Source organism: Drosophila gunungcola, assembly GCF_025200985.1.
Source record: "Drosophila gunungcola strain Sukarami chromosome 3L unlocalized genomic scaffold, Dgunungcola_SK_2 000005F, whole genome shotgun sequence".
Taxonomy (NCBI): Eukaryota; Metazoa; Arthropoda; class Insecta; order Diptera; family Drosophilidae; genus Drosophila; species Drosophila gunungcola.
The window spans coordinates 3178037-3193086 of NW_026453180.1; the positions used below are offsets into that span (position 1 = coordinate 3178037).

Here is a 15050-nt window from a genome sequence, read left to right on the forward strand (position 1 = left end):
TTCACTTTGTCAAAGGCAAACTTTTTGATAAGTACAACATGCTCACCTACATTTTAATTAACCGGTCACCGCAAAAGTCATCGCCTTAAACGCTCTCGAATGTCAAAGTGTCAGTTACCGAAAAGGACTTAAGCGCAGCCACGTGCTTTCCAAGCGGGTCCTTGGTTCAAGCGTTCGTCCTCAGGTAATTAACATCAAATTTATGAGCAGGTCATGGAAAACGTCTGCACAGGTGGCTGAAAAAGTACTTGAAACTCAATTTAACGCCGCCCGTGCCTGTATTTAGAATTCAAGTTAATTGATATTGCCGCAGGACATTTGGTGAGACATGAGCACAAACAATGAGCAAGCCATATAAACGCCCAAAGCAAAGCAGAATAATTATTTCTAATTGCTGGCAATTATTTATAATATTAACAAATAGTCAATGAGCCAGCAGCGGAAACGAAAACCAAAAGAAAATTAGCCAAAAGAAAATGGGGGAAAAAACTATTTGTTTCAGGGGAAAATGTGCCAAAATGAGGTAAAAACTATTTGAGCTTGTTTTCTGAAGACTGATTCACTTTTTCCCACGGTTGGATGGCAGCCAGTTTTTCTAAATGAGAGAGAAAAACAAAAATTTAACTCGAGGTAGTCGGAAATCAGAAGCATTTGTTTATAAACATAAAAATAAACAAAGGCAACTTGAAAGAAAATTATTTATTTTTGATAGTTGGCGTTTATAATATCAAGCAGTTATAAGTGATTTAACAAGGGAAATGAAGCTTAAGAGAATTTGATAAACATTAAATAAATATTAATTAGCAAGATTATATTATCTAATTCTTAAACGACATATTAACTTAAGTTAGTCCTTATGACTTTTTTACAAAATATACATCAAGCATTAAATAAGTAAATACATTTTAAAAGCTTCCAACTATCTTTAATGGTATATTATCAAAAATGTTTATAAAATATTCCGATGGTTAATGCACCCAGAAAATTTAAAAATAAACTGTTTGGGTAAATAAATGAGTGTTTAGATAATTAAGTAAGTTTTATAGGTGCTGATATAATCTCTCATACACAAACAAATTAAAATTAGTCTTGGGACGATTAAAGATGATTAGTAGTCAATAAAAATAACCATTTGGTAGTATAAATTTCGGTAATAAAAAATGCTTAAAAACCTATGTATGTATCATCTTTATAATAAGTAACTTTAAAAACATAATAAAGTAACAGAAAATTTGATAAAAAGAATAAAGCTTTTTAATTTTCCAAGGATTTATTCTTGTGGTAGTCAGCAACAAATGTGTATAAGCAATGTTGCCAAGACACTTGTTGTGTGCGCCTTGAAATGTTTCAGGGAAAATGTTTAGAAGCTCGGCCAACGGCGCGTATGAGTCATTTTAATTAAGATGTCAGTCACACAATGGTATTTAGAGACTCGTGCCCTATCTGCCGGCAACTGGAGCATATATATGCCGCATCCTGGACGATTAAACCCATTCCCCCTTGCGTTCACATTCACATCCACAGCCACATTCACATCCACATATAGCTAGCAGCCAAAGGACCAAGTCAATTAACTTGAGCCATAGAGCCGGCCGTTGTTGAGCAACTCAAGCCGGAGTCAAGAAGTCGAGTCAATTGTGCCTCGTCACACATGTGGCATACTTGTTTACATTTCAACTTGCCCGGTGCTACACTTTTTATTATCATCGTGGGCCCATCACTCAGTGGATCTCGAAACTAAGGAACCGGATGCCACGTACTCCCTTTCACCCTGGGTTAATTCAATTTACTACCTCGTATGCCAACGAAATTTTTGGATTGTCTTGGCACATACACAAGCATCCATTCGGAAATGCAATTTACCACCAAACGCAGAAAAGTTTTGAATATTCGCGGATTGGCGCCGAAAAGTTTCACAATTCACTGAGGCGAAAGTGTTCAGAGCTCAAAGCTCCAGCCGGAAGGCTCTGGCTCATGGAGTATTCATGAATTTTAAGTTGCCATTTGTTTTTCATACAAAAAAACACTTTTCTTATGCTTTCACCCTGTAATGTAAACGGCTAAGGAGATATTTAAGAATTTGTAAAATTATGGCATGCAGGAAATGTAAATAAAATGAAAATCAGCATTAACAATCATATCGTTCGATCTTTAATAGTATTGAACTTATAAATTGTAATTTTTTTTGTTGGAATAAATACCATTTTTGAAGCTTCTATAATTTTTTAGAATATATGTTTAAGGAAGACCATTGGATAACTGAGTAAATTATAAAATATTTGATTTTATTATTCAAAACTACATTCTTTATAACTTCCTTAAAGAACAAAAAAGTTAACGAAGTATTACTAAGTTGCTTATCTCCGACCATTTTTGTATATCCTTTCTAGCTATATATAGTTTCATTTATCTGGGGCCACAGCAGACAAGCGGCAACTTCAAAGCAACATTTGATTTATGGACAATGGGGATGTCTGAGCCCAAGAACAGGCGACAGCTTAATAGGATGGGATGGGATGGAATATGGAAGTTGGCCTGACTTGGAGCAGAAGTTATGCTTTCCCCTCTCAAGTGCGTAACTTTCCATTTGGAGCACAAGTATTCGCATGTATGACAGGTCCTACTTATACAGAGAAAGAAACCTTGTACTTATTGCTTGTAGTCATTTAGTTTTATTAACCACAGTAAAATTACTCTTAAGCACTTTTTTTATGTCACAGCATTATAAAGAAATTAAAAAGAAGTAAATTAATTCAATAAATTATATTTAACAAATAAAAAATGCTTTCCAATCAAATTTTTATTGACGATAATAATTAAATCTGATACACTTAAAATACTTCAAGTAAATATAAATTTTTTAAATATTTTTTGGTCAAAAGCCTTAAATCTAAAAGAACTGGAATATAACCGCAAATAAATATATATATGAATCCATAAATTACGATTAAAGGTACAAGCCAGCTTTAAAGACAACCAAAAAATGTCAGTGCTCGAAACTACAACTATTTAAGCCGGATTCACTACCCTGGGAGCACGGCTACAAAGCTTTATCCGATTTTCACGAATGCTAAAATAAAAATGATCAGATTTTTTAAAGGTCCATCTCAGTTAAAACTGACTTACCTTTCCATAAGTAAACTAAATGTGCTGCGCTTGAGAATAATCAGCACAAAAACTATAATACCGAAACCGCAAAGAAGATACCTGACGGCATCAGGAACTGTGTAACCATAATTGAGTTGATCTAGAAAATAATATAATGTGTTAAGGATCCAACACACCCCCTTTATGAAAAAGATCCGCAGAAGCTGTAGGTACCTATATATATATATACATCATGATTTCAGTTTTGGTTAATAAAATATTAAATAAATGGGACCTACTGCTGTATGTCGAAGTTAAGGCAGGTCGTCATAGTCTCCTTATCTTGAGCAAACCTTTTTGTTTCTTTTTTTATTTTTCGAATATGCAGGCCAGTTAGAATAAACATGGTCAAATTTGCTGTATTTAGGAACAGCAATAGTATATAAAAGCAGGGTTCACAGCCAATTCCTGTGAAAGGAAGTAAATAGTTTCGAATTTTCAAAATTTTATAAAACTGATGAGACTAGAGTAAGTCAAAGCTCCATATTTCAAATACAAAATTCAATATTACCTTTAAAAATATTCCACAGCGACAGATTGTCATCATAAATAGCTTTGATTAAAGAATCGACTGCGATCAGGACGGCAGTTGTTCCCCAGACAAAGGCACTGTACTTCAGGAACTGATGACGTGGTTCTTCGATACTGAGCGACCTCAAAGTTTTCCACAAATGAAAGCTTATGACAGAGTTCCATAGATTATATGTAAAAATGATGGCGTTAATACAGAACTCTGCCAATGAGTAAAATAAATGAAAACAAGAAATCAAATTAAATTTTACCAACTCACCTTCAAATAAATAATTTGTGAACTGTTCAGTGAAGTCTAGTATCATTACAATGTACAGTAGCGAAAGCCAGAACAGGCTGCTGATAAGGCACTTGCCGATCACATTCCGTAGCTTCTCTACGTAAAGATATACTCCAATTGTGAGGACATTGCAGACCAACGATATTGCCGTGACTGGGACAACAGAAAAGAAAACAAGACAATTGACGATTAGATACCATTACTCAGCTTATTTATTTAAAAAACAATTTTTGGTGACTAGTACAAGTTATCTTCAAACAAAATTACAGTTCCTTCTAGTCTATAAACTTCTACAAAATTCTTTAGTTTTCAAGTTAGTGAGTGTCGACAGATATTTTTAGTTTTTTACAGGTTATCACGGATATCGATGCCATTTTTATATCAAGAATTCGGTCGGGGTTTAGTTGTGCAACATTTCTAAAGTAAAAACGCAGAAACTATCACCATTTAAATTAAAATTATACCGATCAGTTCCGAAAAATATTCTTCCATTTCGAATATAAAACCGACTCCACGCCAGGCTATGCTCGACTGAAACTCGTTAAAGTTTGTTTGCATAATAAATAACAATTATTCGAGGCCATTAGTTTCAAAATCAACAGCAGAGAAATTAAGCCGACGGAGTGTCGGAGTCTTAAAGTTCGCAATCTTGTTAATGGGCATTCCCAAGAAGCGAGATCAGAAGCGTAGATCTCGAGCTCTGATTCAATTCCCCAACACCCAATCATTTCAAAAACTCTGATGTGGTATTGTCCCTACCCGATAAAAGAGTTACATTTTTTAAATACGATACGACAAGGAACCAAGAAAACAGCCAGAGATTAACGAGTAAGTGTTTCTTAGTTGAACAATGCGTATTTAAAAAGCAAAAAAAGGAAATTTAAATTTTAAAACAATTATAAATATTAATAAGCCTCATTCAAATGTAAAAAGTTTCAAATTGATAATTTAAGACGAAAATATCAAAGAAAATAAGCCGTTAAAAAAACTCTATATTTACGCTTTTATTTTCTATTTATAAAAAAAGATTCCTCTTTAAAATATTAACAATAAAATAAAATGTATTCGCTTTATTCCCAAGGAAATAAAAAAGTTATTACTTTATTAATTAATTGGATTTAAAAATAAAATGCAACAGTTTATTTTGGTTGTACAAAAAATATTTGTGAATATCCCTATTTATGGTGATATTTCTTCTTTTGCTATGGGAATACTTTTCCCCAGTGTATTCGCCTGAGTTGCGCGTAAAACGTTCTCGTTGGCTTGCCAATAAACAAAAAAAACATTGACCTCGCCCAAGAATACTGCAAGCCATGCAATAATTCTGCTGCTGCTTCCCTTTTATGAGGCAGTGTTGTGATGTTCGTCTGGTCGGGATTTCATTACTCCGACGTACCCTTGGTGAAGCCTTTGGGATAGCCTTCTTTTCACCATCGAAAAAAAAAAAAAAACCAACAAAACGTGCGGAAGTCACACTTTCTCAAAGGTGCCTGCCAGCAGGGGTGGCAATCTGGGTCACGTGACTCGTATTTCATTGTTGTAATTACATTTCAAGTTGCCTTTGGCTGCTTTAAGCTGATAACCAGATACCCCGATACCCAGAGATCTGGAAATTCACTTGATCTGACCTTGTCAATGCTGGGAAAATGCGATTTAGTCATCGCGCAGTGCAATTGAAAATGCAGTTGACGGGGAAAACGAAGGGGGTGATGCCGTGGGGAATTGATTTTACAACCGCGGCGACCGAAATCCGCAAACTTTTTCGCATTGGAGTCACATTTTTCAGTATGGCGAGCGAGTATGTTGACCTTCGGTCCGAAGGACCCCCTTTTGGGCCACGTCATCGGCTGGCTTTTGCTGGCCAAGAAGAAAATAGCGACTAGCATGTATTCACCATAAAGCAGCAAAGCGGTTATTCCTGTAAGCCATCAACCATCAGCCATCCACCCTCGCAAGCGCCATTGTTCGATGGCAACTGATGTGTGCAGAGTGGAGATGACGTATACGCCCCGTCTGCCACGCGTCAAAACAAGGCCGAACTGCAGCTAAATGTTGCAAGCAATTAACCATTTAATTTGAAGGCAACGTCCTACCCGTTTTCGTTAAATGGAAAATTCAATTTCGAGGAAAGTTAATCAAGGGTTTAAGCTTAAATTTATACACAGCGGCGAAACACATCGCCAATGTAATTTTTTATTAGCTGGTATTATATATTTTTACTGTTTTAAAACTTTAAGAATTAACAATATAAGGATTTTATGACTCAGCACCTCCAATTATGACTTTAAATTTACATTATTATTATGAGACCAATAAGTTTAAATATTAAAAGAACGTGATAAATATTTTATGTTTTAAAGTTGTTAAGTAATTCTGCTTATTTATGAATTGTAAAAAGAAGTACAAATCACTTATATTTATGGAGCTCTTTAATAATTACTTATTCTAATACAGACATAATTGATTGGTATTTATTAATTCCGTTAAATTCAGCTGGCGTATCAATCTGACATTGTTTTATTTTGCTAATTTTTTCTTTTGTGTAGACTATTTTTAGAAGCTAGCTGGTGTGGAAGAGCCTTATCCAGGCAGTCGGAATACCAGGCAATTTGCATAAATTTAACATGAATCAATGCTGCGCGGGGAAGGGGGAGGGGGGAAAAGCGGAACGTAGCGGAAGGAAAAGTGGGGTGGGGGAGGGGAGAAGGGCATAGCCATAAAACGGCGAAAGCAGGGAAATGCGTGAGCGAACAATGAATGAATGACTGAAACACAAACGGAGGCACATACATAGGCAGTTATGAGAGGGCGTGAATGGCCTACGCCTAAATAAATCAATAGGGAAAACCAGCCACAGCGCGTAAATTAAGCTGGAGAAAATTGAAGGAAAATTGCAGTGCGCCACATAAAACCAGGCAACAATTTTCAGAGGCAGCGGAAATTTATGCAGATGTGATGAGGTATCCCTAATGCCTCTGTAATGCCAGCTAATTTCGAAAATGTCCAACTGAATGTGAATTTGTATCCGAAGAAAGCAAATAAAATTAAGCAATTGCTGTAAATAATTATGGTAAGTAAATGTGTTTTAATGTTTGATGATCAAGTATATGGCAAAGAAATAAAACACAAAAGCTACATTTTGTACATTTTATTTTAAAATGTTACAACCAAAGTCATTTAACATTTAAACCTGCTTGCAGAGTTTTTTTTATGAAAGTGGTTTAATAAAGCATAGTTGGTTGGTATTTATTTAGTTTCTGTCAATTTTTGGGTCAATTATTTTAATTGCAGGCTATTGCTGGTAATATGAAAGTTTTTTTTTTAAACACAATCACTGACTAACATATATTAAAATGATATTAATATGATTGGTAAAAAACGATTTGTAAGCAAAAACTTTTAATAAAGTAATTTTTTACAGGTCTGCTTTAAGGAGGATTCAATAACGGCTTAATTGCAATTTAATTAATGAAAAACTACAGGAGAATTATTTAAAATGTATAACAATTAAAACATATTAGTGGTTTAGAATTTACATAATTATATAAACAAAAAGGCATAAATTTGTTTACAAAAAGGAAATCAAATTATCTTGCACAACTTGATTATTATTTGTAAAGATTTTTGTAAGTTTTTGGTCAGTTATTTAAATAGCTGGAAATATGAAAGTTTTTTCAGACACATGTACTGACTTATACATATTATAGATTTAATTAAATTGCTGGTAGTTAAAATGAACGCGAAGGGAGGAAAAAAACTTTGCAAGCAAAAACTTTCAATAAAGTCATTTAGTTTCCCTATACTCTCATATAAACAAAAAGTTCTTCATTATAATTTATGTGAGTATTTTCGCTTAGTTTATTTTTAGTTCCTCGTAAAACCGCTTCGAGTTTATTGTCCTTTAAAAGTCTTATGTCATATTGTTCCAGAATATTACAATGCTGGTTAGAATTCATTTGTGGCTCTGTTACATAACAATAAATTATATATTTTTTTATGATTTTGGAAAAATTCACTTGATAGCCACTTAAGAGTTATAACAGGCATGACCTTGGTTATGTTTTTAGACTAACTGAAAATGATAACGTTGATTTTTAAACCTTTCTTAACCTTTTAAAAAAAAAGTAGTTATAGATTTAATATATGTTTTTGAATAAATGTTATACATTTTTAAGGTTCATGTGTATGTTTAACTCGTTTTTTAATTTCTTAAATTTTTTTCAAGCCTTAATTTGTACGAATTTTTAACAAGAAATATATAAGTTTGAGTTTTGGTAAAATTTTTCCAAGAGTACTCGAAACTTCTACTCCAAAGGACTCTCCATTTCAGTTTGTTTTGACGCCATGTTGTTTATGTTATCTCATAACTACGGCCTGCAAGTTGCGACCCAAAATTTCCATGCTATTTTTCGGCTTCTACATTTTTTTTGTTATTGAGAGGGCGGCGCAGTTGGAATTTAAATATGTAATTAAGTCCGCGGGTAGAGGGAGTCGGAAAATGGCCAAGAAAAGCGGTCGTTGTTGCTGGGCAACGCATATTAAAATGAGTTTTTATTCCTATTTCCCGTCGTCCCAAAATAATTTGCCGCTCGTCGATGACCGCATGGCATTGGGGTCTAATGAAAATTAAATTGAATAAGCGGGTGCCTGAAATACAATATATATAATGGAATCTACTGGCCACATGATTGGGCCGCACTCGCGTGCAAATCATGGACGCGATTAAGTGCAAATGTAGCCTGATTAATTGCCAGCCGATTGCAGCCCCCTTTCGCCCGGCAATAAGGCCATTGTGCAGACAAAAGGCTAGCAAATGTCATATTTTATGGCCACTTTCTTTGGCCTTGGTACGCCATTGTTGTTCCGGTGGCACGAGCATAAAAAAGCGGAGTTGCGACCATGAAAATTCATGGCAAGACCGACATTTTACTAGCTTCTGGTCGGGATATTAGTGCTGGATAGGGATCGTAAGGATCGGATAAAGCCGGGCATGGGAAAAAATAAGCTAGGTATTTAATAACCTTAAGGAATTTATACATTTACTTTAAGTCTCGAGGCGTAAAGTCAAATTTACAATATTCAATTAACTCATAAGTGTCATATTTTATTTAGGAATGAATATATGTAAGAATAAATATATGCGCAAATGAATTTAACATAATTTAATTTAACTTCGCCGTTTGTTCACTGGCGCATCGGTTAGGTATTTAATACGCTTGAACTTTTAGACGGTGGGAGTAAAGTCAAAATTAAAATATTAAATTTACTTTAAAGTATCATGTTTTATTGAGAAACAAATAGATCTACAACTGAATAAAGAATGGCACCCGGTTTTAAAAAGCCATACCTTTACAGGCTTGTGGTTTAATTATCCAAGAATCTGCATTCATTTTGTCTTAATTTCTGTGGGGATGTAACCCCGTGCCTATTTTAAAAAAAAAAAGCTTTGTAAAGAAATAACTTAAAACCAGCGCTTCTAATTCCATAACTTTTCTTACAGACATCCGATTTTAAAAAGCCATACCTCTACAGGTTTGTGGTTTAATTATCTAGGAATCTGCATTCGAAGTTTGGTCTTAAGTGGTAGTAAAAAAGAATAACAAACATTTTCCACACGAATTGCTCATAATTTACACATTTGCTGAGAAACAATTTGTTTTGTCAATTTTTTATAGCTTTTCCCTAATTCAAATTGACGTAAAGTATAAAAAAATCAAGTATTGATGGTCCATAAAAAATATGAAAACGCATTTACAAATTTCTATATGAATGGCTTTACAGTCGAAGTGTTACAAAAGCTGCAAACTACCCGTATACAAGCTCATTGGATGCCGTCTATTGGCTTAAAGGCTTTCGCGCTCATTCGATATTGGCAGGTCATAAAACCCTTGGAACAACAACAACAACATCAACTACAATAACAACAACAAGGGCAACACTGTGTCAATAAAAGTGTCAATCAAATCAATGGGACAGGCCAGCAATTTTTCATGCTACCAAACACATACACTAAGCAGAGAAAGAAAATCCTGAAACTAGCTATGTTTTTTTAGATATTAAATTTAAAAGCCAAGAAAAAATAAATATTTGAAGATTATTTTTGCTGCTAAATTTATTAAATTCTTTGATTTTCTTTAAGCCTATTATAACAAAACTATCAAAACTTTTGAATTCTGAAACGACACATTACATTTTGTTTAAAAAAGTGGTTTAAATGGGTTGCAGTAGTTTATGTTTTTTTTATGAAAAAACTGAAAGCAAAGAAATAAGAAATATTTGTGTTTTAAATTCAATATAATTAAAAAAATAGTTTTTATACCCTTGCAGAGGGTATTATAATTTCAGTCAGAAGTTTGCAACGCAGTGAAGAAGACATCTCCGACCCTATAAAGTATATATATTCTTGATCAGCATCACTAGGCGAGTTGATCTAGCCATGTCCGTCTGTCCGTCTGTCCGTCTGTCCGTCCGTTTATATGCAAACTAGTCTCTCAGTTTTAAAGCTATCTGCATGAAACTTTCCCAAAAGTTGTCTTTCTATTGCAGGTAGTATATAAGTCGGAACGAGCCGGATCGGACGACTATAGCATATAGCTCCCATAGGAACAATCGGAAAAATAAATGAAAAAAAATTATAACTTTGCTGTTTTTATACCCTTGCAGAGGGTATTATAATTTCAGTCAGAAGTTTGCAACGCAGTGAAGGAGACGTTTCCGACCCTATAAAGTATATATATTCTTGATCAGCATCACTAGTAGAGTCGATCTAGCCATGCCCGTCTGTCCGTCCGTCTGTCCGTCTGTCCGTCCGTTTATATGCAAACTAGTCTCTCAGTTTTTAAGCTATCTGCATGAAACTTTTCCAAAAGTTGTCTTTCTATTGCAGGTAGTATATAAGTCGGAACGAGCCGGATCGGACGACTATAGCATATAGCTCCCATAGGAACAATCGGAAAAATAAATGAAAAAAAAGTATAACTTTGCTGTTTTTTAATTTTTTGTTTAGTTCTTCGAGATATAGTAATGGTTTTATATTTCAGAATTACGGTTTAATTTTCATCAAAATCGGACGACTATAGCATATAGCTCCCATAGGAACAATCGGAAAAATAAATGAAAAAAAATTATAACTTTTCTGTTTTTTAATTTTTTGTTTAGTTCTTTGACATATAGCAATGTTTAATTATTTCAGAATTATGGTATAAATTTTATCAAAATCGGACGTCTATAGCATATGGCTCCCATAGAAATAATAAAAATATATAAAATAACTATCTAATAATTGAGCTGCAAATCATCATAGTTTCAATGTTTTTTTTTAGCACATACTCAAGTAAATCATAATTTAAATGTTTTCAAAAGTATTTAATTAATGCAATAGCTGCAAGGGTATATGAACTTCGGCTTGCCGAAGTTTGCTTTCCTTCTTGTTTATAAATACAATAGCTATGTTTTTATGTTGAATGTTTTTTTATAACATATATAATTTTTTTTAGTTTTTTAAGAAAATAATCATAGTTTTTTGTGTCACACAGTCTTATAACCATTAAACCTCAAAGGAATAAATACTTGTTTAATGTTTATTTTTGCAGTGTAGCCCCCGCACACTCCCACATTCGAGGCACCGGCTGTTGCATACTTCTTGGGTTATTTTTTGGGAAAAAGGAGAGTCTGTCACAACAAAAGGACATAAAAACATTGTGGCAACGATTTTCCCCCTTTTTCCCGCACTTCTTGTTGACTTGACTAATTTTTTGTGATCACAGTTTGGTTTATTTCGATTCGGTTTTTTGTTTTTTATCCGAGGTCATCAGCTGTCTGCTGTCCTGGCCAAGAAGCGTTGATTTGATTCTCGCCGTTTGTTCACTGCACATTGGTGATATTAAAAGCTCTGATTATGACAGCCCGACTAGGCCAAAGAGACCATAAAGCGAGAGACCTTGGCAGCTGCCAAATGAAGCTGAAAAAGTGCAACTGCCAGATGTCCCCTTTTGGGGTTTTTGCGTATGCAAAAGGAGAATCTGGAGCGGAGTGCGTTCATTTATCAAACTTTGACTGGAGCCATAGCAAAAGCGAAAACACAATATAAATCGCTCTGTCGTTTTTGGCCAAAAGTTATAAATGACACAAATTTTGAGGGCCAAGTCAAAAAGCTTTGTCTTCTGCGTTAGCAGAGCAATTAAATGGGTTAGAGCCAAAGAACAAACAAAGAAAAATGGTCAATGATCGAAGGATATTAAACAATGTAAAGGGTCTCTCAACCAAGGAAATCCGAACAAAAACAGGTGTTAACCGCGGTCCATATAAATTTGTCTCCCGCCCAATGAAAACGGCGGTTTAAGCAGCAATTTGTAAATCCAATACTCAACCCCGAAAATTTATTGCCAAACGTGCCACACATAAAATTCAGCCAGGCGAGACATTTTTCCTTCTTTTCTTCATTTTTTTTCTTGGTGCATTTGCGGAAAATTGTTTTACATTACAGCCAAGCAGCAAATTGAATAATGCGTCGGGGATTTTCTGGTGGGCCAATACAAACAACCCATAAATTCTTCGGGGCCATATGCAGACATGGTCGGATCTTAAGTGGCTCTTGACAAAGGGGGCGGGGTTTTTCCAACTGCCACTGACAGCTCCGTTCCTTTGGACGGAAAATGCAACTTGAAATCAATCGGGAATGAGAAAAACATATGGCGAGGCTTACTTCCAAGTAGTGATGAGAAAGGCAGTACTTTTATAAGATAAATTGCTATATACATCATTTGTTGTTAGGCAAAAATTAATAGGTCTCCCTATCATAAATCCTTTTGTTGTCCCGCCTTTTTAAATAATTTATTTTATTTATACCACTAATTTGTTTAGGGAGAGTTGAGTTTAATATCTACTTAGCTTTGTTAATGTTCCATCTTCAAGATTTTTATTTAGCAAAAATAGAGATAAAAACACTTTGGGAGTTATTTTCTGAATCAGGAAGTAAACTACAGCGGAAAACCAAAAACCTTAAACCATGTTTAAGTTGTTTTGATGAAAAAGTATACAAAATTTATGCTTGTTACATTTTCGACTTCCAAAACTTTTAAGAGCCGATTTTAAGACCCCTGAATTGCCTAAAAATAGTAAAAGCAAACTAATGAGAAGCTTTTGCTCCTCGAACATATTGAAGATTGAAAGTTGCTTTTCAAACATTTCCCTGGTTACTCTATCATTTGGAAAGTTCGTTGAGTGGGTGGGCAAGCACTGACTTTAAAGAAGTCGCTCCTCAGGACTGGCCAAAAATATGCTGCTTAATGCAAAAGTTTGACTTGTGCCCACTTGATTTCATTTGTCATGCCGGGGCCATAAATAACTAAAGGCTAAGACGAGGCGCCAAACGTTAATCACAGCAAGTGGAGGAAATCAACAACAGACAACAGGATGAAAATGCAGGGGAAAAATCAAGGGGAAAAACCGGGCAACACCCAACCAACACCACTGACCAAAGTCAACGTCTGACACCAGCATTAATTGCGCATTAATGTTTATTGTTTAGCGGATGTGGAAGTGGCGCCATTTTGCCATTTGTCTGTTTCGTTTCTTGTCCTCCGCACTTCTCTTCCCACCCAAACAAAGAAGGAAACAGAAACTGAAACAGAAACAGAAAGAGAAAAACCGCCGGAATACAGTTTTGATACCCTTCGAAGACAAAAGTCCTTGCTTAAAGCGTGATTTAACTTAATGCTCATTGAGTGGAACTATTGGTTCATGCCCTCGGAAAGAAAATAATTGGATTGGCAGATTGTGTGACAGCATTTAATTGGAGGCTCCCGAGGGACAGGATATTATAGATTTTATTGCTTTGATTTGGCGCAACAAACTTGCAGGCTTTAGCAAAGAAAAAATCTTGAGAATTCCTCTTTAAAAACGCTTTTAAAGGTACACACTTTTAGTGGAATTTAGCAAAGATTTTGTAAGGTTTTTGTTTTTTGGGATATGCATTTATGTATAATGGGCTTAAAACTCTTAATAAAATAATCAAAATAAATGCAAAATAAATATTTATTTGCTCTTTAATAAAGAAATATACTAACATATAAATACCTTATATACTTATACCTTCTCTTTAGTTAAGACTAAATAAATAAATATATATTTATAATAAAAGGTTATATTATTTATTTATCAATCCAAGGGTTGCCTTATAAATTCTTTAAATAATAAATATTTCAAAAACTTCTAAGACCTAAAATGTTTGGTAAGTAGGTTTAAAGGTATGATTTGAGGATCTTTAGTATTTTAAGCTCTTTTTTCTTAAAACACAATGTAATTAAAAGTATAGTAAAGTCTCGACTTGTGAATGCCCAGACTAGCTCTCATTATGTTCTGGCTTTCAATTCCTCGTTTTGTTTCATTAATTTCACCACTGGCCCCTTTCCTCCCTCAATTCTTTTTTCATCCAGCCCTCGGTCTTTCTGTCTCTGGGAAATTTGTTTTGTATTTCCGGCTGCACTGAGCTCCAAATACTTCCGGCGACTTGCGCGCCATTCGAGGCTTAAATTTATGGAGCTAGTTTGCGAGCTGTTTCCGCCGCATTTGCCACATGGCTGCCACAGCCTGTGGCGTTTGGCTTAAAGCCGCACTAAAATCCACTTTGGGTGGATGTGGATGTGGGTGTAGGTGTGGGTGGTTGTGGCTGCCTAGGGAGAAGGTATTTAAAGCGACACTTTGATTGATTATCCCTGGGCAAACTCACGCCTTTCGAATCCTGATGTGGCGGCTTTGACGCGGCTTGGGATTCAGCCGATCCCTAATGAGATGCGTGTGTTTGCAGCCATTTGGCACCGTCAATCAGTGCTGATTGCTTAATGGAGGGGCCTTAAAAATGCTGATAATTACAGAAATTTAGTTTGTTGTTTAAATTTATAAAAAAACAAATTTAAGCTGGTTGGCCAATTAAAGCTCACATTTTTAAATCTGCTCAATTTAAATAGTCTTTCGGTTTTTTACCTATTCGCTTAAGAAATAAGAATAAGAAATATAATTTGTAGTATAAAATTCTCATTTTGGTCCATAAAATAACCAACTTGGCAACACAGATGCCACCTGACTGAATTGT

The 15050-nt window shown here is 34.9% G+C and overlaps 1 protein-coding gene across 1 annotated transcript; it reads right to left on the reverse strand.

Moving 5' to 3' along the window:
* Nucleotides 1–2959: 2959 nt before the first annotated feature.
* LOC128259601 (probable G-protein coupled receptor Mth-like 7) lies at nt 2960–4472 on the reverse strand. The gene is made up of 6 exons (XM_052992151.1): nt 4423–4472; nt 3938–4111; nt 3659–3880; nt 3387–3555; nt 3127–3321; nt 2960–3070 (listed from the first exon to the last, which is right to left on the reverse strand). The coding sequence occupies exons 1-6, from the start codon at nt 4448–4450 to the stop codon at nt 3010–3012; spliced, it is 849 nt and encodes a 282-aa protein (XP_052848111.1). The 5' UTR covers nt 4451–4472; the 3' UTR covers nt 2960–3009.
* Between the last annotated feature and the right edge of the window lie 10578 nt (nt 4473–15050).